This window comes from Hemiscyllium ocellatum, chromosome 7 (genome assembly GCF_020745735.1).
Source record: "Hemiscyllium ocellatum isolate sHemOce1 chromosome 7, sHemOce1.pat.X.cur, whole genome shotgun sequence".
Lineage (NCBI taxonomy): Eukaryota > Metazoa > Chordata > Chondrichthyes > Orectolobiformes > Hemiscylliidae > Hemiscyllium > Hemiscyllium ocellatum.
This window is the reverse complement of record NC_083407.1, coordinates 78342576-78365451: the sequence shown is the minus strand read 5'-3', so window position 1 is coordinate 78365451 and position 22876 is coordinate 78342576. Positions and strand designations below refer to the sequence as shown.

General features: G+C 41.2%; 1 protein-coding gene across 1 annotated transcript in view; it reads left to right on the top strand.

The window, feature by feature from the left end:
- Window positions 1-22876, top strand: part of col5a2b (collagen, type V, alpha 2b) — a 273958-nt gene that overhangs the window by 224488 nt on the left and 26594 nt on the right. The window contains exons 41-46 of the mRNA XM_060827360.1: window positions 2269-2322; window positions 3174-3335; window positions 6621-6728; window positions 13768-13875; window positions 17161-17214; window positions 21251-21358. Of these exons, the coding sequence (XP_060683343.1) occupies window positions 2269-2322; window positions 3174-3335; window positions 6621-6728; window positions 13768-13875; window positions 17161-17214; window positions 21251-21358 (594 nt within the window). The remainder of the gene's footprint in view (window positions 1-2268; window positions 2323-3173; window positions 3336-6620; window positions 6729-13767; window positions 13876-17160; window positions 17215-21250; window positions 21359-22876) is intronic.

Here is a 22876-nt window from a genome sequence, read left to right as displayed (position 1 = left end):
CCACTGATCATATATTTATGCTATCACCCAAGACTGCCTCTTTCCATCTCTGTAACATTTCCTGGTCACCCTGACTCTGATCCTCTGCTTCTAAAACCCTCATTCATACCTTTAGATAATTTTGACAAACTCCAGGCTGTTGTCCCATGCTCTACTCTTTGTAGAAGGTCATCCAAAACTCTGTTGCCTGATACTTCACTGGCATCAAGTTCTGATCCCCTGTCACCTCTGTCTTTGCTGACTTACATTGACACACATTCAATCAGCATCTTGATTTTAAAATTCTTGTAGTTACCATTAAATCTCTCCATATCCTTGTTCCTCACTCTCTGTAATCTCTTCTAATCCCCATAACTGCTTAAGGTATTTGCATTCATCTAATTCTGCTGTCTTGTGCATCTACAATTTTATCACATTTGTGGCCCCACCTTCAGTTGCCTTAGCCCCAAGCTCTAGAGTTCTTTCTCAATACCGCTACATCTCTCTTCTGTTAGGACACTGCTATTTGACCAAGCATTTATCATTTGACCTATATTATCTTATGTGATTTAGTGGGACAGTTTGTCTTATCATACTCCTATAAATTGTCGCAGGATACCTTATTGTATTAAAGATGCAATATGATTGCCCATTATTGTTGTTTTAGTGAATCAAAGATCTGCTGTCTTATTCTTCTCAGTGGTCAAAGTCAATGGGCTGGGAAATGTTGTTAAAGTAATATTTGTGGGTTATTGCAGTGCAACATGCTGCAGCCACAGTGCACCAATGGGTTCAACCATGACACTTCATAGAATTCAGCGATGTTCTCGCAAACTACCAGGTCATTTCTAGGCAATTGTGGACCAGTATTCCGTCACTTCTGGTGGAACCTGCTGGTGACTAAATAATGTATACCCAGGTCACCTGTGCAGTTGTTGTCGGAGTCTTAGCCTGATCCAAAGCTTAATCCAGTATTGATCAGCCCACCTGGAAATGTTCTTATCTTGTGTGGAATGTTTCAAATGCTAAACTAATTTAGATGGTTTTAACACTGAGCTGCATTCTATGGGACTAGAGTCACATATGGGTGAAACAACCATTCACTTATAACTAAAGAAAACACTAAATTAAGGTAAAAATGTTCAAGCTGTTCTTTCTCAGCAGTTTGTTTCCCATCACATTCTCTGTATTGGCAAATTGTCTCAGTTTTACTTTGAACTGTTTCTATTTAACACAATTTGTTTATAAATGCATTTTTGTTTTGTTCCAGTATCTTCTATAGCATATTCTCTCTTGGTTCTCATAATATTATTGATAGGTTCCAGACAGATAAATGGCCTCCAATTGACTGAACACTCCTTCAAAATGTTTTTATTCAAACAGTTTAGTACTGGAGGTTCAAGGATGGACACAGTAGAGTTTTGGTGATTTGGAGATGCTAGTGTTGGACTGGGGTGGACAAAGTTCAAATCACACAACACCAGGCTATAGTCCAACAGGTTTATTTGGAAGCACTAGCTTTTGGAGCACCACTGCTTCATCAGGTGGTTGTAGAGTATATGATCATAAGACACAGCATTTATAGCAAAAGCACATCAAACTGAGATCAGTCCATTTTTATTAATCATCCTGATAATGTGGTCTTGCTCAAATATTCTAACCCCTGTGTACCAGAGTCAGCATTAAAAAGAATTATGACTATATCAGGGCCAAATATTTGTTCGGTATGAGAATTTATCTTGTTTTATATTGTTAATTCAAAAACATAAGTCTTTACTTATTTGTTACTAACAGAAACATCCTTTTTCCTGAACTTTTCAGCTTTTATACATCCAAAAATTAGGATTTTATGAATGTGGGATTTGGTCACTGCTGACAATAGGCAGTCCCCAGGTTCTAAGTGCGAGGAGCTATTGCTGTTCTCTACACCATCTTGTACTTGTTGATCAATATTAAAACTAAGCTTGAGACATAATCTAACCATAGCCCTGTACAGTTTAATCTATTGTTTCTGATCTGCTGCTCTGTCCTTCCTATATGTTGTTAGGTGCTTAGTTTCTACAATCACAATATTTAATGTCTTTCAGACTTGATAATATTGTTCCTTTTATTACTTATCTTATACTTTAAATTGTATTAAATCTCTTACCATTCAGCTAATTTATAGTAGATCTTCAGGTTAATTGTATGAAATTTTGGTTCATTTGAGAATTACAAGACCTTCAAAAAGATTATCAAACTACATTCAGTCTTGGGCTATAACTACAAACATTTCCTCTGTAATCCTAGGGTGCCACGGGTTTTCCTGGACCTGCAGGTCGAGTTGGGCCACCAGGACCAACTGTAAGTAGTGAATGCTGAGGAAGGAATTCTTCACTGGTCATAAAATGTGAGAGTTTCCGCTGGAGGCTATGCCAATAAGTCGTTCTACCATAACCTGCTTTTGTCAACACAAATTCACCGTAATACGATTGATGAATTGGGAACGCTATTTCTAAAACATGACCTTTTAAAATGTGTGTTGGCTGTAACGTGTTTACATTGCCAAAACTTTAAGTGCTGTTTCTTTAGCGCGATTTTTCTATAATGCAGGGTTGCACAAGAACGCAATCATTGCATTATAGAACTGACTGTATATACCCATCACTGAATCAGTCTTGACATTCATTTGTGCTTCATTTTTCAATAATCTTGTCAACAGCAAAATGAGTGGCATTAACTTCAATAGTGAAATAATAAAAAGGAATTTTCCCTAGATCTCATTTAGCTTGTGTTCAGGCTACTGCTGGAGATAATCTCTGCTGAAACACATATTCCCTAGAATTAAGTGTCCATGGGTTTAACACTGAGATCTACAAGTGGGTGTTTAAGTCACGTGAAATGATAAGAGTATCATAGCGTAAAATTGATGAGAATCAATGAATGAAATATGGAGATTTTGGTACTAATCTGGTATTTTTCAGTATCACTGAGGAGCAAGCAATGCTGTTGAAGAAAATGTTCTTGATAAATAGAATTCAGCCAACAGTGTGCCAGAGCTGGACCTCCCAATTGGCTATCCCACTGTTCTGTTAAAATCAACTATCTACCCCACCACCACCCCTCCGCCAGTATCTAATAAAACAAAACTTGGCACATCAGAAAACATTGGTGCGTATTAAAAATGATCGGTTACTTCTGTCTTTGTTTCTCAGGGTGATCCAGGTCCGATCGGTCCCTTAGGGTCTCCTGGTAAAGAAGGACCCCCAGGTCTTCGGGGTGACACTGGCCCACCTGGAAAGACTGGTGATCCTGGCCCTCCTGGAACACCCGGTACCCCAGGTGATAAAGGCGAATCTGGAGATGATGGTCCAACTGTAAGTACAATTAAATATTAAAATTATAATCTAAAATTAACAAGTACAGATTGTTACTTGTGCCATTACACAGAGGCATGGTATTAATATTTTAGTCATTAAAAATAAAATACTGTCTTGCTCTTCAGCTTTGGAGATTATCTCATTCTGCAAATAGGCACGCTAAGTGCAATCTATATTTCTTGTAATGAGTGCACGCAGGTGGAATTTAACTTCAAAAATAATCAGGTGCATTTGAGTCAAGTTTAAGATTAAAATGTGAAACATCTGTTGCAGAGTCATATTTATTTGTGGCTCTTACTAATGCACTTTAAGAAGACAAGTGTAAATTCCAGGCTGAGAGTCGAACATTTTCAACATTAGCTCAGTTTCCTGGGGCTGAGGAATTTGGCAGTTTTATCAAAGCAAGGACTTGATGGATTCAGAAGGTTGTTGTCTTCACATTTACCTCCTGGATCCAGCTGGGAAAGCCTTGACACTTTACAGATCCACCACCACCCCCCACCCCCGCTCCTACACTCCCACTGATACAAGACCTCAAATCTCCCCCCATACCCCTCAAACCTCTGAAACTCAATTTTCAGCCCCTGAAACTCAATTTTCCCACCTCCTGACCTGTCCAATTTTCATCCCTCTCAAGGCCTTTTAACCTTCCTGTAGCATCAACAACCTTGAAACTCTTCTGTCCGTGGCTTAATCTGCTTTCCTCTCAAATGATTGAGAGCTCTCCCAATCCTCCTGCCTGTCAACCATTTATTTTTTTACTCCAGATAAACTCTTCTTCTTTCCCTCAACCAGTTGACTTCCTGCCTTTCCTCTGCACTTACTAATTGATTGACCCCATTCCTCTCTCTTGCACTGACTTCCCTGATACTGTGGGGGCTGTCAAAATTGACTACCTTGTTGCCAGATGCGGTGGAGTTAAAACTCCCGATTATGTTCCCCACTCTTTCTAACCAACCCATTACCACCTTCTTCTTTCTCGTCCTCCTCAAGCCTATTGGTATATGAGGTGGATGAATGTATGCATAATGTGCTTCCATAGCAAGAGATTTTCCTGAAACAGGTCACTAGCCTGTTATCAAAGTCTGTAACTCGAGATATGCCAATTCACATTAAGCATGATGGAGCAGGAAACCCTCCCACTCTTACTGCTTGCTCTATCAGAAGGATTTACAGATTGATCATTCGGCTGTTTGGTTTGATTATGAATGTGCCATTGCCATCAAACGGCAAGCGGTGCTTGAACCCAGACCTTCACACTGTGCCATATCTGTGGCACAGGGTCTCCCTTAATTAACTCTCACTGAGGAAAGAAAATCCATTATCTACAAAATGTTTTATCAATTGCTGTTTCTTGTTATCAAGCTGTTATACACTATAATAAATATTATACTAGCTCATGACAAAGAGAGTGACTGCTGTGAAAATGTTTACGTCCCTTTGTTACTTCTGCGGGTTCATTAATCACCCAAATCCCTGGCATTGAGCTGCTGACATACTACTACAGGTACCAATCAGCCTCTTACAATGGAACAATGTGTAAACAAATATTATTACTCTTTAGGAGTATTATTTAAGGAATCCAGAAGTACATCTTTTTACATGGAATGACCATTCCTCGAAGTGTTAGGAATTTAGTACAAAAGGAAAATAAAAATGTGTTAAGTTTAATTAAGGAACCAAAACTGTCTATTTTCCAGGAAGAGAGTTTTGACATGTCCTGCTCATGGGCCATGCAGAAGAATAGCAGAAATTTCATACTCAAAGACATCTAGATCAGATCTTGAAAGGTTTGTGTAGAAAATTGACTGGTGATTTAGAAAATATCACCAAAGAAGACATGACAGGTTTGCTTAGCTCACGACCCTCACAGAAGGGATAAAATCAAGCTCAGGAAACTTGCATTTCAACAAGACAGAGACAGGAACATGAGAATGAAAAGCCAGTGTGTAAGGAATAGGATATCAGTCTAGAACAGGATGGCAAATACAGAATTACTTGGAGTTATTATTCCTTGATTTGATAACTTGACACATTTACTTCAAACTGAGCCCATAGACTTTTCAAAAAGAATTAGTTCAAAGAACTTCAATCTAGTTATATTGCATTTTTGAAGGATAGTGATGAATTTAGTAGAACAATTATAGTAAGGTGAGTAATCATATTGAAGCAGTTAACTATGCACTTGGCCATGCAGCCTGAGAATAGCATTACCTCCCATATAAGTTCAGCAATTAGGTGTTCATATTGGGTGCATTCATTTTGAGGTGGAGCCAGGAGTCTTGAAAATGTCTTATTTTACTTTGAATAATTTATTGACATGAACAAATAGAGGTAAAATCATGCCCACAATCATAAAATTACATTGGTAGAGATTCAGATTTGGTTTCACCTAAGTTGTGAAAATCAAGAGATTTCATTTTGGTCGCAACATCCAAACAAATCCATAACCGAAAAGTTCTTTTCACAAAATATTGACAAACTAAACTGTCAGTTACAATCAATGTGATGATCCCTTAATCTTATTGATACTGAAAAGATTGAGAATCACAGGCAAATTTCTGCAGATTTCCCTGTGTTGAAATGTAGAAATTGATGATAAACAAAAGACAAATTCAGCAGCAGCGATGGTAGTAGTCCTGAGTGTGTTGTTGGCTTCAGCCTTGGTGCCTCACTCTCGGCTGCTTGCCATTGCTGCTCTTCTGTGGCCATTATTGTGCCTATTTTGTAGATCTGGGGCATACTCATTGGGTCAACCGACAGGAGTTGAAAATTCTGCTGTTTTATTTAAGTGTTCTTGAGGGTTCCGAAAACTTCTGGAAACAAAATAAAACTAAGTTGCTATTGAACTCCAGAAATCCCTGATATGCCTAAATCAAGTGACTTGGCATCTTGCAGTCTCTAGCTTCTATTGTTGTTTATTAGCTGATGGGAATGCAGGCAATCCATCTGAGCTGGTCAGTTATTTGTAACGTGGTGTAAAATAAATGAGTAGCAAAGAATTGAGGGAGAAACAATGCAAAGCTTCAAGGAAGCCTGCACTTTGAAATATTATGATCAACTTTGTGTGCATTTACTCACATAAGGATTTCACAACACTTAAGTCATTATTACATTGAAAATTTCATGCTTAGTAGAAGCTGCCAGCTACAGCTGTTTTGGACTATGTTCTATGGGATAGAGCTGCAGCTGAATCTTACATGACCTTGTTTTTCAACTATGGCTGTTTCCACCCTGGTACCCTAATTGGAGTCCTTCTGATCTGTCTCTTTGCAATTACAGGGTCCGAATGGTCCTCCAGGTCCACAAGGTACAACTGGACAAAGAGGACCTGCAGGCCTACCAGGTCATCGTGGGGAAAGAGGAATGCCTGGCTTGCCAGGGCCTGCTGTGAGTATTATTTCACTAACATTATCATTCTTTTTCATTTGGTTTATTGTGCAGCATTTTTGAAGCTATAAATATTTGGACAGATTGGAACATGACAATAAATTGTAATTTATAACAACTGCAATTAGATATTCAGATATTTAATTCCCAAAATATTATTTTCTGTTCTCCTTTATGAAAAGGTTTCTTTAGCTAGAAAATTACAAATACTTTGGCACTTTTTAATCTCTTGCTTAGCAGGAACCATGATAAAACATTTCTCAACCACAGAATATTGGCATATGAAGTAATTATGGGAATATGTTATGATATTGTTAAACTTACTCAAGTTTTGCCCAGTTGAAATCCATATCAAGGCATGTTTGCTGACTAATTAAATTACAATAGAACATTCTGTATTGTCGATTATAATGCATGTGAACATAAGAACCAGTAGTTGAGAGTTTGAGATATAAATATAGAGTGGAAAGACTGGGATATTTCACTGGTGTGTAGGAGGTTGAGAGTCGAGTGTCAGGTGCTAGAAAAGCACAGCAGGTCAGGGAGCATCTGAAGAGCAGGAGAATTGATGTTGCAGGCAAAAGCCCTTCATTAGGAAGGGATTTTGCCCCTCAGATGCTGCCTGACCTGCTGTGCTTTTCCAGCACCACACTCTCAACTCTAATCTCCAGCATCTGCAGTCCTCACTTTTGCCTGTAGGAGGTTGAGAGTTGACCTTATTGAGGTTTATAAAATCATGAGAGGCATGGCTAAGGTAAATAGTAAATGCCTGTTCCCTCGGGTAGGGGAGTTCAAAACTATGGAGCATATTTTTAAGGTGAGAGAAGAAAGTTTTAAAAAGGACATGAAGGACAACGTTTGTTTACTCAGAGTCGTTCATTTGTGGAATGAACTTCCAGAGAAAGTGGTGAATGCAGGCACAGTTAGAACGTTTAAAAGACATTTGGATAAGTTCATGAATAGGAGAGGTTTGGAGGGATATGGGCCAAGTGCAGGCAGGTGGGACTAATTTAGTTTGGGAACATGACTGGCATGGACTTATTGGACTGAAGGATCTGCTTCCATGCTGCATAACACCACAACTCTATCAGAGTCCATCTAAAACAAAAGCATAAGGTCGATTTATTTCAGCTTCTACTGTTGTGATCATTGCATGATGCAATGATCATGGCTTTGTTGACTAATCATGGCAATCAATTCCTGTCAATTAGTTTAAAGCAAACCCAAGCATGAAACAATTTAACCCCAATGGTGAGAATCATAGGCTCAAAGCAACTTGCTCCTCCTGGATATTTTTCTTTCACTGCATGTCATGTCTCAAGTTACGAATGTGGTACTGTACTTTCTATACTTAGTATGGAAGTAATTATGTTATTTATCAAGTCATAACTTTTAACCACAGCCCATTTAAGTTTTGACCGAATGCTTGAAAGATTACAGCATTTTAATGGCTAATAATTGGCATTGGAATATTTATTTTGGCAATGTTATGTTCTCTTGCTACATGGATTCATAATGTAGATGTTAACCTTTATATTCATTTAGTTCAGTTGATTTTTGCATGCAGCGTATGGTTCAAGACTGTGCTTTTCCAATTCTGGCCTCTTGTGTATCTCCAATTCTGTTACCTCCACCGCTGTTCAGGCATGTCTTAAGTAATCTGAAGTTATTTTAGATTGTCTATCCAATAGTTTGCAACAGTCTCCATATTGGTATCAGCTAACTTTTAACAATCTTTGTCTAATGTAAATAAATGAGAAATAGATTCAAAATGATAGAGGCCAGCAAGCTACATTGTTTACAGGGCTAGTAAGTAGTGTCACATTGTGCCCCAATACAGGGCTCATTCACTGTCCTAGCTGAAATGAACTTTGATATTCCTCTCCCCACCTTGGACTATTATAAATTCATAGCATGAGCTGTGACTTGGCAGGTCTTAAATAATCAAGGATGTTATATAGCGAAGAATAAGGTTAGGTGTCCAGACGAGCAAACCACAAGATTGAACTACAACCTAACAATGTGAAATACTGAAAACTCATAAAAAGGAATTATATTAGTTTGTTTTATGCATTCCCACAGATCTAAAAAGAGAATAAAATGAAAGGTTCTGTAGACAGATCTAAGTCTTGTCAGTACACCTTTCTTTTAATAATGCCTCTTGTAATACTGCACCTGGCAGAAGACAGCAGGGAGATCAAAGCAGCTTATCTTTATGAAAACCAGTAGCACTAGAGAAGAAGCTTTAGGCTTTTTTAATATTGCCATCAACATAGGCATCAATTCCAATATAGCTAATGAGGCGCGGACTGCTCGTAATCCCCTCCTAAATCTTTCCAACTCTCTACCTCTTATCCATTAAAGTAACCTCTGTTCAGGTTTTTTGTTACCCACTCCAACATATACCCATCTCTAGGTGTTACATTTTGTTTGACAAAGGTTCTGTGAAATTTATTGGGATGCTTTACAATTTTAAAGACAGTACGCAGATGAAAGTTGCTGCTGCTCTTTGAGATCTGCTTCCACAATAAATTTGAGAAGCAATATTCGAATCTACCTATACATCAGTTATATTTTCTATTTTACCTTCATTCAAATATGGAAGTGATATTCTCCCATTTCCATCATGTTGCACCAGTCCATGTACTGGAGAGCGTGATCCTCTCAAACCTCACCATTGGCAGCTCCTAGCCTGGCCCTGACAAAGCCTCAAATGTACCCCTGAGTTCAACTCCATGTCTCTTTGATATTGTAATTTGACTGCAGTCCCAACGTTAGCCATCACTCCCAGTGATGCTGCTGAGGCCAGAGAGTGATGGTCACCTGTTTGCTATTGGAGACTGGCCCTTTTCCCAGATGGTGGAAGAGGTCTGATCTCAAGCATTTAATGGATCTGCCGGCTGTAAAATCAATGATGGGCATGGCAGCCAAATAGGAGAGGGCTTGCTTCAGATATTTAACCCAAGGGATATCATCTCCATCTCTGAATAAAACTGTCTCCCATGACTGAAAGGATTGTTGATTTAAATAGATGGTTTAAACATAAAACTCACATGGCATCAAAGCTCTTCATGATGTTCTTCATGACTGCATGTTCAGATGCCAAACCTTCATTCTCATCTGCAAGTGGAAGGGGGAGAGGGAGGAACTCAAAAATTGGAGACCAATCTCACTGTTGAATGCAGATTACAAAATTCTGTCAAAGGTTATCGCCAACTGTGTCAGGTCTGCTCTCGTGTCAGTGATTCACCCTGACCAAACCTGTGCTGTACCGGGCAGGAAGATCGCTGAGAGTCTCGCACTCCTCAGGGATACAATTGTCTATGTGCAGGAAAGAGGGTTGGAAACCTTCCTGATCAGCCTGGACCAGGAGAAGGCCTTTGACAGGATATTACACAGGTATATGAGAGAGGTTCTCTCCAAAATGGGTTCTGGGGAGGGAATCTGCAATTGGATCAGATTGCTCTACACCAACATTGTCAGTGCAGTCTCAATCAATGGGTGGGAATCAGATAGTTTCCCAGTCAGATCTGGAGTCAGGCAGGGCTGCCCTCTCTCTCCTGCCTTGTTTGTGTGCTGCATAGAGCCATTTGCCGAGTCCATCAAGAAGGATGCAAGCCTGAGAGGGGTGACTATTCCTGGCAGCGGGGGCTTGCAGGTTTAAGGCCTCCCTGTACATGGATGACGTCGCTGTCTTCTGCTCGGATCCACTGTCCGTGCACAGACTCGTGTGCATATGTGACCAGTTCGACTGGCCTCGGGGGCTAGGTAAACCGAGGCAAGAGCGAGGCCATGCTCTTCGGGAACTGGGCCAACCAATCCTCAATCCCCTTCACCGTCAGGACTGACCACCTAAAAGTGCTGGGTATTTGGTTCGGAGTGGCTGGGGCGTGTGCCAAGTCTTGGGAGGAGTGTATCAGCCAAATGAGGCAGAAACTGGGCAGATGGAAGCTATAGTTGCTCTCCATCGCGGGAAAAAACCTGGTCATCGGGTGTGAGGTTCTATCATTGCTGTTATACGTGGCACAGGTCTGGCCTATTCCCAGAACCTGTGCCGCTGCAGTCACCCGGGCCATCTTCCAATTTATATGGAGGTCAAAGATGGACCGGGACCGAAAGGACTCAATGTATAAAAATCTGGGCAATGGGAGAAAAAATACACCCAATTCCACCCTCACCCTGATGACCACCTTTGTGTGTGGCTGCATCAAGCTGTGTGTGGATTCCCGGTCCCCGGTGTTGCGAAGGATGGGCTTGGCTTCGCTGCCGCAAAACGCTCCGAGTAGTTGGACTGTTCCGTATCACCTGTCCTTCGTGGAGAAGTTTATGAAGAAAAACACCTTTGATCACAAGTCCATCAGGAAGTGGTCAGCACATAGTGTCCTTGAGACCCTTGAGGAAAAGGAGAGGGTGGATCCTATTGAGCTGTTACCTGAGCAGACTGTCAAAGCCATTTGGCAGAATGCCTCATCACCAGAACTTTCCAACAAGCACCAAGACATGGCTTGGCTGGTGGTGAGAAGGGCTCTGCCTGTGAGATCCTTTATGCACGCCCTGACTCTCAACCACACCGCACGCTGTCCTCAAAGTGGCTGAGGGGGGGGGACGAGACTGTCACACACCTCCTTCTGGAATGTGTCTACGCAGAAGAAGTCTGGAGAGGAATGCAGTGGTGTTTGTCGAGGTTCGTCCCAAGCAGCGCTGTGACGCAGGACTCCGTGCTCTACGATCTGTTTCCCAGGATGCACACCGAGACGAACATCAACTGTGCCTGGAGGATCATCATCTCGGTGAAGGATGCTCTCTGGGCAGTCCGAAACCCGTTGATCTTCCAGCTGAAGGAGTTGACCCCGACTGAGTGTTGCAGACTGGCACATTCCAAGGTCCAGGACTAGGTGTTGAGGGATGCGCTGAAGCTTGGGGCAGCTGCCGCCAAGGCGCAGTGGGGAAAGACCACTGTGTAACGTCTGCCTGCCTAAAGAAGAACAGGGGGCCTATGCAGTCATTTGGGCTCTGCTGACCCCTCAGCTAAATATATGGACATATGATTGATAAATGTACAGACCTGTATATATAAATGATAAATTCTGATCTCTGTATGCAAATGTTTACGTATGTATGGCATGACCAACTGTACAGACCATCAAATTATTTTATTAATAAAGTATATTTTTGAAATAAATAAAAAAAGGTTCAGATGCCAAACCTTTGCCTTGGGTATTTAATGGAATTTAGGGATGAAAGGTTTAAAGTAGATGACTTTGACTGTTCTAAAGTAAAAACTAACTGAATATAATTATTTATCACGGATGACTGGAGTGTTGTTCAGAACTTCCGATATGTTTCCTGTTGACTGACCCTGATACAGTGCCAGATGTCTTCCTCATCTTGATGAAAATGAGAAAAGTTGGTTAAAACCAGTTAATTGATTATCCTGCTGTGCCATTTTATACTTTTGTCCCCCATTTTTTTGGCCTAGTTTAGATGAGGCAGTAAGATGCAGAGCGTCAGTGAACCATCATGGTCTGTCCAGTTTCACACTGTCTTTAAACCCTTGTTGTTTGCTAAGATATGAGCACACATCACTCAAATGAAGCTTTGTTTCATCCAACATTGCCCTGAAGCTGACTGAACTGGCTTTTGTCACTCAGTCACACATGAACCCTACTAGATTTGTTTCTATGTGTGGAATTGTGAGTTTCATTTGGATCTAAGAACCAGAAAGTCTATTGTCCATCATAAAAAAATGGTGATATTCTGACTCCATGAACATTGCATTTTCTTTCCAAATGCATGGTTACCTAACACTATTGTCATTCCTTATTTTAATAGCAACACTGCCTTGGTAAAGAACTTATTTACCATAAAGTAGATTCAGACACATCAGTTATCTCGTAAATGTGGATTATGACAAGAGTAGCAGGCAAACAAATTCTATTTTCTTAATATTGAGGGAACTTCCATTATACCTCACTGGGGAAACTATAGGTTGGGAATCAGTTGTTTTGTTTTTTACTTGAGCTTCCACTGCCCATTTTAATTTTAAAAATCAGCTACCTAAAGTGGTTGCAAAAAACAGGTAATAGAGATGATCTAATAGTTGCAGCCTAGGATAATAATACTTTACCTAATCATCCATTGTGGTAGATGCATCATGCAACTGCTGCACTGTTCAAGATAAAAGTTGTGGATGAGTCGCACTTCTGGATGAAGGATGCAATGAGACTCAGATATGTAGTGCTTCAGTTGGTTATTTAAAGGGAGGCACAATTCCTAAATTGGACACGCTGTTCAAACTAAGCAGTTTGCATATGACCAGCAAATGTTCCTTCAGGAATGGCAGTTTGTTGACGAGAATCCATCAAGAATTAGAACTGGTCATGTGATGCAATCCTCCACCCTGATAAACGTGCTACCTGGTGCACATTGATCTTGATAGAAGGGGATGACTAACACATAATTAACATAACTTCTAAAAAATCTTGTGAGAAAGAGAAGTCTAAACTGTTTAGAGTATGAGTCTCCTTGCATTTAGTTTTACAACTTAACCTACTTAGAAATAGAATAGTTATTTTTGTTATTACAATGTTTTGTGTTGTCTGCTTTATGCTGGTGCAGGAAGATATTAAGGCCAATAGATGTTGAGTACAAGAGTGCTGAAGTTTTTTTTCAATTGTATAGGAGCTTTGTTAGATTGCACTTAGTGTAATTGTGTGTGGTTTTGGTCTCCTTATCTTCAGAAAGATATCATTACCACAAAGGGAGCACAATGAAAGTTCACCAGACTTGGTTCACCAAACAGAGGGGTGTGGAAGTTCAGGCTTAAAGTATGTTTAAGGTAGTGATTGATAGATCTCTGTTTACCTTTGACAGACAGGATCATGGGGATGGGTGGGGTAAAAGCCATGGAACTGTTCGTTCAGCTGTGATCATAGGGCAGGCTCAAGGAGCTGAATGGCTTACTCCTATTCCTATGTTCCTATTGTAGTTTAGTAAACCCAATAACATAGTGATAGTGTTTTGTTTGTTGGATTTTCAGGGTCAACCTGGAAAAATAGGACCAACAGGAACTCCTGGTGAAAGAGGCCCTTCAGGCCCAATTGGTCCTCAGGGAGCGCGTGGCCCACCCGGCGAATCGGGTCAGGATGTAAGTAAACCTTCACAGGAATTGACTGTTTAAGCAGGTTTATGTTGTAAAGGTTCCAACTGTTACCATCACTCATTCATTTGAAAGCAAAGGAAGAGTTGAATTTATATGTCACCACTCATCACCTCAGGACATCCCATTGTACTAGACAGCTATTGGAATACTTTTGAAGTTTAGTCACTGTTACCAGGTCACAACATTAACAGCTCATATCTGCCGAGCAAGATTCCATAAGCAACATGATACTGATCAGATAATTTATGTAAATGAACTTGACTGGGAATAATGATTTCGACGTTTCAGGGCTTATGAAGGGCTTATGCTCGAAACGTCGAATTCTCTATTCCTGAGATGCTGCCTGGCCTGCTGTGCTTTGACCAGCAACACATTTGCAGCTGTGATCTCCAGCATCTGCAGACCTCATTTTTTACACTGGGAATAATGATTGGCTAAGACATTGATACGTTCTTCTCTGCACTTCCTCGAAATATGCTATGCAATCTTTTAAAACCACCTGACAGGGCAAAAGTGGGCCAGAATGTTGTCATGGAAGTGGGAATCCTGTGTTGTCAAATCTCCAAACTTGGCAGGCTCACCCTCCATGGAACTCATACGTTGAAAGGCAGGCTCTACTGTAAGGGTTGCGGGAGGGTGGGAGCTAGCTGCCAGAGCATGACTGAGCCAAGCCTGCCTTTTCAGATGGAGACATAGTGCCATGAAGAAGGCCCATCTCACTTCTTGAAGAATCCAGCCCAGTTCCTATAATTCTTTATCTTCCCCATTCCAACTCCTTGATCACTCATATCCCCAGGTTGCCTTCATGCCACCTCCTATCTCATTCTGTTTCTGAGTCCTCTGATAACCTAACCAGATGACACTTAACCACTATGCCACTTCATATCCTCATGCCACCTACATAATTGCTCAGACACCCATGTCATATGTTATAACCACAACCCCATGCCAAACCATACTCCTCTTGCCATCTCCATGGCTACTCATATCCAATGCCAGCTGGGTTGAGAGATCTTATGAGACATGTGGAGGTGAAAAAGGAATTGCACTTGTAGCCATCTATGGGATCTCTCACTCACACACACTTGATGCAAGAAAACTCTCATTCTTGAAATCCATTCAAAGATTTTAAGTCCCCTCAAGTGGGCAATAGATTAGATTTCCTACAGTGTGGAAACAGGCCATTTGGCCCAACCAACCCTTGGAAGAGTAATCCACCTCAACCCATTTCCCTCTGACTAATACACCTAACAACACCATGGGCAATTTAGCATGGCCAATTCACCTGGCCTGCTGGAGGGAACCAGAGCACCCAGAGGAAACCCACACAGACATGGGGAGAATGTGCAAACTCCACATAGACAGGCAGTCGCCCAAGGCTGGAATCAAACCTGGGACTCTGGTGTTATGAGGCAGCAGTGCTAACCACTGTGCCACCATGCCACCCTATGTTAATGCACAATGTTAATACAAAAATCAAACTTCTGTTAGGTAGCCATATTAATGCTAGCCAACTCTTCAATACCGTCATAAAACTGACAATGAAAATGTGACCACAACCTCTCCTACCCCACACAGACAAGTGCATTTAGAACTTTTGACTGTCAACCAAGCATTCACAATGGGCTGTGCTTTAATAACCACACGTGGGAAATAGAACAAACTCTGTTGAAACTAGTCATTTTGTAGCACAATTCTTGAGAATTGCAGTAAAAAGACAGTCTATATCGAAGTTTTTCATCTTGCACTAATCAGAACAATTTGCAAAATATTTGATAGGCATTTCCTGGTTCATTTCTTGGGGCAGAGCTCTGACCTGCCTACCTGGTTTAAAGTATGAACAGTTAATTATTTATTGCTGCATTCTCCATGGAAACACCTCTACAATCAGATTCCACTTACCAAACAATCAGCACTTCCCTCTCATACAGTTAAATATTGTGTTCCCCTTAAATTGGTATTCTTGCCAATTATGTTGATGAAGGTAAGGTTTGACAAAATGTGTCTTTTTTTGGCAAAACTGAAGTTCTGTATGAAAGAAAACATGAACAGATGTTTCCTCTAAACAGCTCCAGATACCCTGTCTATCAATGTACTCCATCTGTGTGAGTGTTTTTTTTAAACTTAAAATGACTGGTGTCACTTGATTCCATGCTTATAGCATTGGTAGACATGCTCTTGTGGTGCAGTGGTAGTGTCATTACTACTGGGTGGCCTGGGTTCAAATCCCATCTGCTTCACTGTTCCCTGTGTGTGATGATATCTCTTAAAAGGTTGATTGGAAAAATTGGATAAATCAAAAGCATTACATTTTTTTAAATTAAAGGATTGATGAGAACTTCTGTGGTGCATTGGTTGTGGTCATATCCCTACTCCAGGTTCAATTCCTACTTGCACCAGAGTTGATGAGAAAATATCTAAAGGTTTAATGAAGGGGAGGTGATGATCAAGTGGCATTATCATTAAATGATTAATCCAGTGACCCAGGTAGCGTTCTAGGGATCTGGGTTTAAATCCTGCTACAGCAGATGATGGAATTTCAATTCAATAAAACAAAAATCTGGGATTAAGAGTCTAATGTTGATCATAAAACTATTGTGAATGTCAAGGAAAAAAAATCTGCATTACTTTTTTCCTTTAGGGAAGGAAACTGCTGTCCTTACCCTGACTAGACTAAAAATGACTCCAGACCCAGAGAAAATGTGATTGGCTGTTAACAGTTAGGGATGGGCATTCAATGTTGGCCTAGCCAGTGATACCCACATCTCATAAGACCATAAGACATAGGAGTGGAAGTAAGGCCATTCGGCCCATCGAGACCACTCCGCCATTCAATCATGGCTGATGGGCATTTCATGAATGAACTAAGGCAAAGGGTTGACAATTAAAATAGATGATGATACTTGACAGATTTTATCTATCCTTCAAAAGTGTTTGTATTTCCTTTATGACTCTGATGATGTTACTCAAAACATTTGGAACGTCAAGAACGGAGCCTATTTGACTAGTGAGATTAATTTCCAAATGCCTTGAGGAGTTCAGGTTTCCTCTGTTACTATGCATGCCTCTCCTCCTTTCTACTGATGGGAATTGGGAGGAGACACTAGCATCTAGGTTTTGTCTGCCATTGGCCTGAAGAGTTGGACCAACTTCACAAATACCTGGTCCAGGGTCTTGATTAAAGTTTCATCTGACTGCAATTCTAACAGTGCTCAAGACTGCCTTAGAAATGAGTGCTTTTAGTAACGACTTTTTCTGTTTTTCTCTTAGGGTATGCCAGGAATTGATGGCACCCCTGGGCGTGATGGTCGTCCAGGAGAACCGGTAAAATATTTGAAAAATCCACAAATTAACCATATATTCCAGATAATTTTGATTATTATTTTAACACAGTGTGCATAAAGGTCATATAGAAGAATTGCAGATATATTTTTGAACTATACATTGTCGTTTTCATCTGTTGGCCAAAGTTGGATTTTCAAAAGGTATTTAATAAGATGCCTCATACACAATTTGTCACACAGGTTCAGAACTCATAAAGGTGGGGATAATATATCAACATAGATAAAGGCTTGGTTAAATGACAAAACAAAACAGAGTAGGAATCAATGGCTTACTTTCCAGTTAGTGGCCACTCATAACAGGGCAATACAAAGGTGAATATCGTGCCTTTAGCTATTTGTAGTATCATCAATGATTTGGACGAAGAGGCCAAGTGTAATGCTGGAAATGCAGAGCTATGTAAAAAAAAATAGACACTGAAGATGACACAAGATTTTCAAATGTTGACATGGTCAGGTTCTTTTGCGGGCGAAATTTGGAAATTGCAACCTGGAGGTTGTGCTTGGATCCTAACACCTCCAGGTCAGTTTTGAATTTTGCAAGGGCTAATCTGGATTGTGAGGGTGCAGGAACCTTGGTTTCTGCCATTTACTGGCTATTTGCGTTCAATGAAGAGCTTGTTAAGTGACCTGTCCATTTGTACTTGGGAATATCAAATTTGATACCAGTAAGCTGAAACAATTTTATGAATGCAATTATGCAGCTTTTAGATTTATAGCAAGATCTAAGTTATGTTTGCGGCAGCTTTTTATTTCCAATATGAGATTTGAACTTGCATTGCCATGAGTACTGAAGTTAACCTTGCAATCCATGGATGTTTTCCAGCTTATCGGATCTCCTGCCCTTATAAGGAGATACTTGTTCTCTTCTTTGCCACTGGGACCAGGCAGATAGCCTCCATCTCCTGGAGGTCTCAGAATCTCTAAATTAGTACCAGGCTCACCTTCTGGCAATTTGCCTGTTTCCTTTAAAAACTAGCAGAGGGATAGTGACTCAGTCAGGACACTAACTTTATCTGAAAGCTAGGTTTTGCTCCCAGTCTGTAAATTTGATACAAAGGATCTGTAAAGGGTTAGAGAAACGGTAATCGATTGGGAAATAGTAAATACCCTTAAGATATGATAGAGTATGATGTGAAGAAATGTGTGCTTATTCATTTCTTAGGGAAGAATAGATACAGAAAATATTTGTTAAATGGTGTGGAGGTAGTTTAGAAGTATTTGGGTGATCTTGCATTTAACATTAACAAAGTTAACGTTTCAGGTATAGCAAGCAGTTTGGTTGGCAAACAGCATGTTAACCTTTATTACAAAATGGTTTTAACTCGAATAGGAAGGACGTCCTGCTGCAATTGTACACGGTTTGGTGAGATCACACAAAGAATGTTGTATACAATTCAATCTCCATATCCAAAAAGAGATATACTTATAGAGTCATAGAGATGTACAGCATGGAAACAGACCCTTCGGTCCAACCCATCCATGCCGATCAGATATCCCAACCCAATCTAGTCCCACCTGCCAGCACCCGGCCCATATCCCTTCAAACCCTTCCTATTCATATACCCATCCAAATGCCTCTTAAATGTAGCAATTGTACCAGCCTCCACCACTTCCTCTGGCAGCTCATTCCATACACCCTCTGTGTGAAAACGTTGCCCTTAGGTCTTTTTTATATCTTTCCCCTCTCATCCTAAACCTATGCCCTCTAATTCTGGACTCACCGACCCCAGGGAAAACACTTTGCCTATTTATCCTATCTATGCCCCTTATAATTTTGTAAACCTCTATAAGGTCACCCCTCAGCCTCCGACGCTCCAGGGAAAACAGCCCCAGCCTGTTCAGCCTCTCCCTGTAGCTCAGATCCTCCAACCCTGACAACATCCTTGTAAATCTTTTCTGAACCCTTTCAAATTTCACAACATCTTTCCGATAGGAAGGAGACCAGAACTGAACGCAATATTCCAACAGTGGCCTAACCAATGTCCTGTACAGCCGCAACATGACCTCCCAACTCCTGTACTCAATACACTGACCAATAAAGGAAAGCATACCAAATACCTTCTTCACTATCCTATCCACTTTCAAGGAGCTATGAACCTGCACTCCGAGATCTCTTTGTTCAGCAACACTCCCTAGGACCTTACCATTAAATGTATAAGCTGAAAATGCATTGCTGGTTAAAGCACAGCAGGTTAGGCAGCATCCAAGGAACAGGAAATTCGACGTTTCAGGCCAGAGCCCTTCATCAGGAATGAGGAGAGGGTGCCAGGCAGGCTAAGATAAAAGGTAGGGAGGAGGGACTTGGGGGAAAGGCGATGGAGATGTGATAGGTGGAAGGAGGTCAAGGTGAGGGTGATAGGCCGGAGTGGGGTGGGGGCGGAGAGGTCAGGAAGAAGATTGCAGGTTAGGAGGGCGGTGCTGAGTTCGAGGGAATCGACTGAGACAAGGTGGGGGGAGGGGAAATGAGGAAACTGGAGAAATCTGAGTTCATCCCTTGTGGCTGGAGGGTTCCCAGGCGGAAGATGAGGCGCTCTTCCTCCAACCGTCGTTTTGTTATGTTCTGGCGATGGAGGAGTCCAAGGACCTGCATGTCCTTGGTGGAGTGGGAGGGAGAGTTAAAGTGTTGAGCCACGGGGTGGTTGGGTTGGTTGGTTCGGGTGACCCAGAGGTGTTCCCTGAAGCGTTCCGCAAGTAGGCGGCCCGTCTCCCCAATATAGAGGAGGCCACATCGGGTGCAGCGGATGCAATAGATGATGTGTGTGGAGGTGCAGGTGAATTTGTGGCGGATATGGAAGGATCCCTTGGGGCCTTGGAGAGAAGTAAGGGAGGAGGTGTGGGCGCAAGTTTTGCATTTCCTGCGGTTGCAGGGGAAGGTGCCGGGAGTGGAGGTTGGGTTGGTGGGGGGTGTGGACCTGACGAGGGAGTCGCGAAGGGAGTGGTCTTTGTGGAACGCTGATAGAGGAGGGGAGGGAAATATATCTCTGGTGGTGGGGTCCGTTTGGAGGTGGCGGAAATGACGACGGATGATACGCTGTATACGGAGGTTGGTGGGGTGGTAGGTGAGAACCAGTGGGGTTCTGTCTTGGTGGCGGTTGGAGGGGCGGGGCTCAAGGGCAGAGGAGTGGGAAGTGGAGGAGATGCGGTGGAGGGCATCGTCGATCATGCCTGGGGGGAATCTGCAGTCCTTGAAGAAGGAGACCATCTGGTCTGTACGGTATTGGAACTGGTCCTCCTGGGAGCAGATGCGGCGAAGACGAAGGAATTGGGAATATGGGATGGCGTTTTTACAGGGAGCAGGGTGGGAGGAGGTATAGTCCAGGTAGCTGTGGGACTCATTAAATGTATAAGTCCTGCTAAGATTTGCTTTCCCAAAATGCAGCACCTTGCATTTATCTGAATTAAACTCCATCTCCCACTTCTCAGCCCATTGGCCCATCTGGTCCAGATCCTGTTGTAATCTGAGGTAACCCTCTTCACTGTCTACTACACCTCCAATTTTGGTGTCATCTGCAAACTTACTAACTGTACCTCTTATGCTCGCATCCAAATCATTTATGTAAATGATCTTAGAGAAGCGTCAATAAATGTTCATTAGATTCATTCCTGGGCGAGGAATTTGTGGTATGAAAAGAGTTTGAATAATGCTATTTTCTAGAGTATAGAAGAATGCGAGTTGTGCATATTGAAACATATATCATTCTGAGAACACAACATGTTAAATGCTGAGAGCATTTTTGGATAGATTGGAAAGCTAGCCATTTAGATCTAAGATGAAAAGAAATATTTTCATTCAGAGGATGGTTAATTTTTAGAATTCTCTATCTAAGAGAGTTGTAGATGCTCAGTCATTATTGATTGCTGCATTTTTGGATTGAAATGGAACTGAGCGATACTGCAGGAAAGTGAAGTTGAGGTTAAAGATTAGTCATGAATTAAGAGCAGAGCAGGGACAAAGGCCTTAGTGACAAATTCCTCCTTCTGCTTTCTTATTTTCTTCTCTTTTTTTGTGTGCACAGGGTGATCGTGGTGATCCAGGGCCTGCAGGTGTTCCAGGTGTACAAGGTGGTCCTGGGGCTCCAGGTCCTATTGGTCCAACTGGAGAACCCGGTGCTAGAGGTGAAACAGTAAGTCTCTCATTCATTTATTATTTAATGGCAGTGCTTTTCTCCAGATGCTTTTCCTTAGCAGTTATTCCAAAACAAAAAATATGCAAATATGCTAACGAGGAACAGAAGTAGCCATTCATCTGCTTGGGTCTGCTGTGCCACGCAATAAGATCATGGCTGATCTGATTTTAACCTCTAATCCACATTCTCACCAGCCCCTGAAAAGCTTCCAACTCCTTGCAGAACAAGATTCTACCTACCTGCCATAAAAATATTCAGAGACTTCTGCCAGGATACTGGGAAAGAGTTCCAAAGGCTCATAACTTGCTGAGAGAAAAAAATACCTAATCTCTGTTTTAAGAGGACAACCTCAATTATTAAATAGTGATCTCACATTCTATATTCTCCCATAAAAGAAGACATCCTCTCTACATTATTCTGTCAAGTCCATTAAGATTTTATGTTTTCGTCAAGTCATCTGAATTCCAGCAAATACAATCCTAACCTGTTTAATGTTCGCTCATTCATCGCCAATGGATTTACTTCCTTTATTAAATAAGGGGATCAATCCTGTGCACAGTACTCCAGATGAGGTCTAAAGAATGCCCTACGTAACTGAAACATCATCTCCATTTCTGTATATTCAGGACTCCTTGCAATAAATGATAACATTCTTTCCCAATGTTCCTAATCACTTGCTGTACCTTTGAAATACATGCACATGGACATCCGGATGCCTCGTAATCTCAGCGCTCTGCAATTTCTCATGATTTTGATAATTGCTTTAGTTTTGTTCTTCTTTTGAAAATGGGCATTTACATTTTCTCATGTTATAATCCACTTGCCACATCTTTCCGACCTGGATAACCTATTTATATCTGTTTGCAATCTTTTTCTGTCCCCTTCACAACTTAATTTCCTACCTAACTTTGTGCCATCAGCAAATTTGATGACTAAACATTCCATCTCTTCATCTAAGACATTTCTACAAATTATAAATAATTGAGGTCAAACACTGATTCTAGAGGCATACCACTCATTACATCTTGCCAATCTAGATGAAATGCATTTACTTCTCCTCTGTGTTTTCACTTAGCTAGCCCATCTTGTATCTATGCCAATATGCTACCCCTACACCACAAGCTTTTATTTTCAAAAGAGTCTTTGATGAGGCACCTTATCAAATGCCTTCTGAAACTGAGTACAGAATTTGTTTCCCTTCATCCATGCACAGCTATGTCCTCAAATAACTCCATTAGATTGGTCAAATATAACTTCCCTTGGCAAGATTACTTTCAACTTACATAAACGCACTGTTACAATTTCTTTAATAAAAGCTTTCAACATTTATTAAGCTAACTGGCTTGTAGTTTCCTACTTTCTGTCTCCCTTTTAGCATAAACAATTTACAATAACTTTGTTGTGAACTAATGTAACCATGCCTAAATCAAGGTTGGTTGGAAATCATGCCCTCAATACTTGTCAGCCTGTAGCTCTGACAATTAACTCATGCCACTTCTCTGGTGATTGTAATTT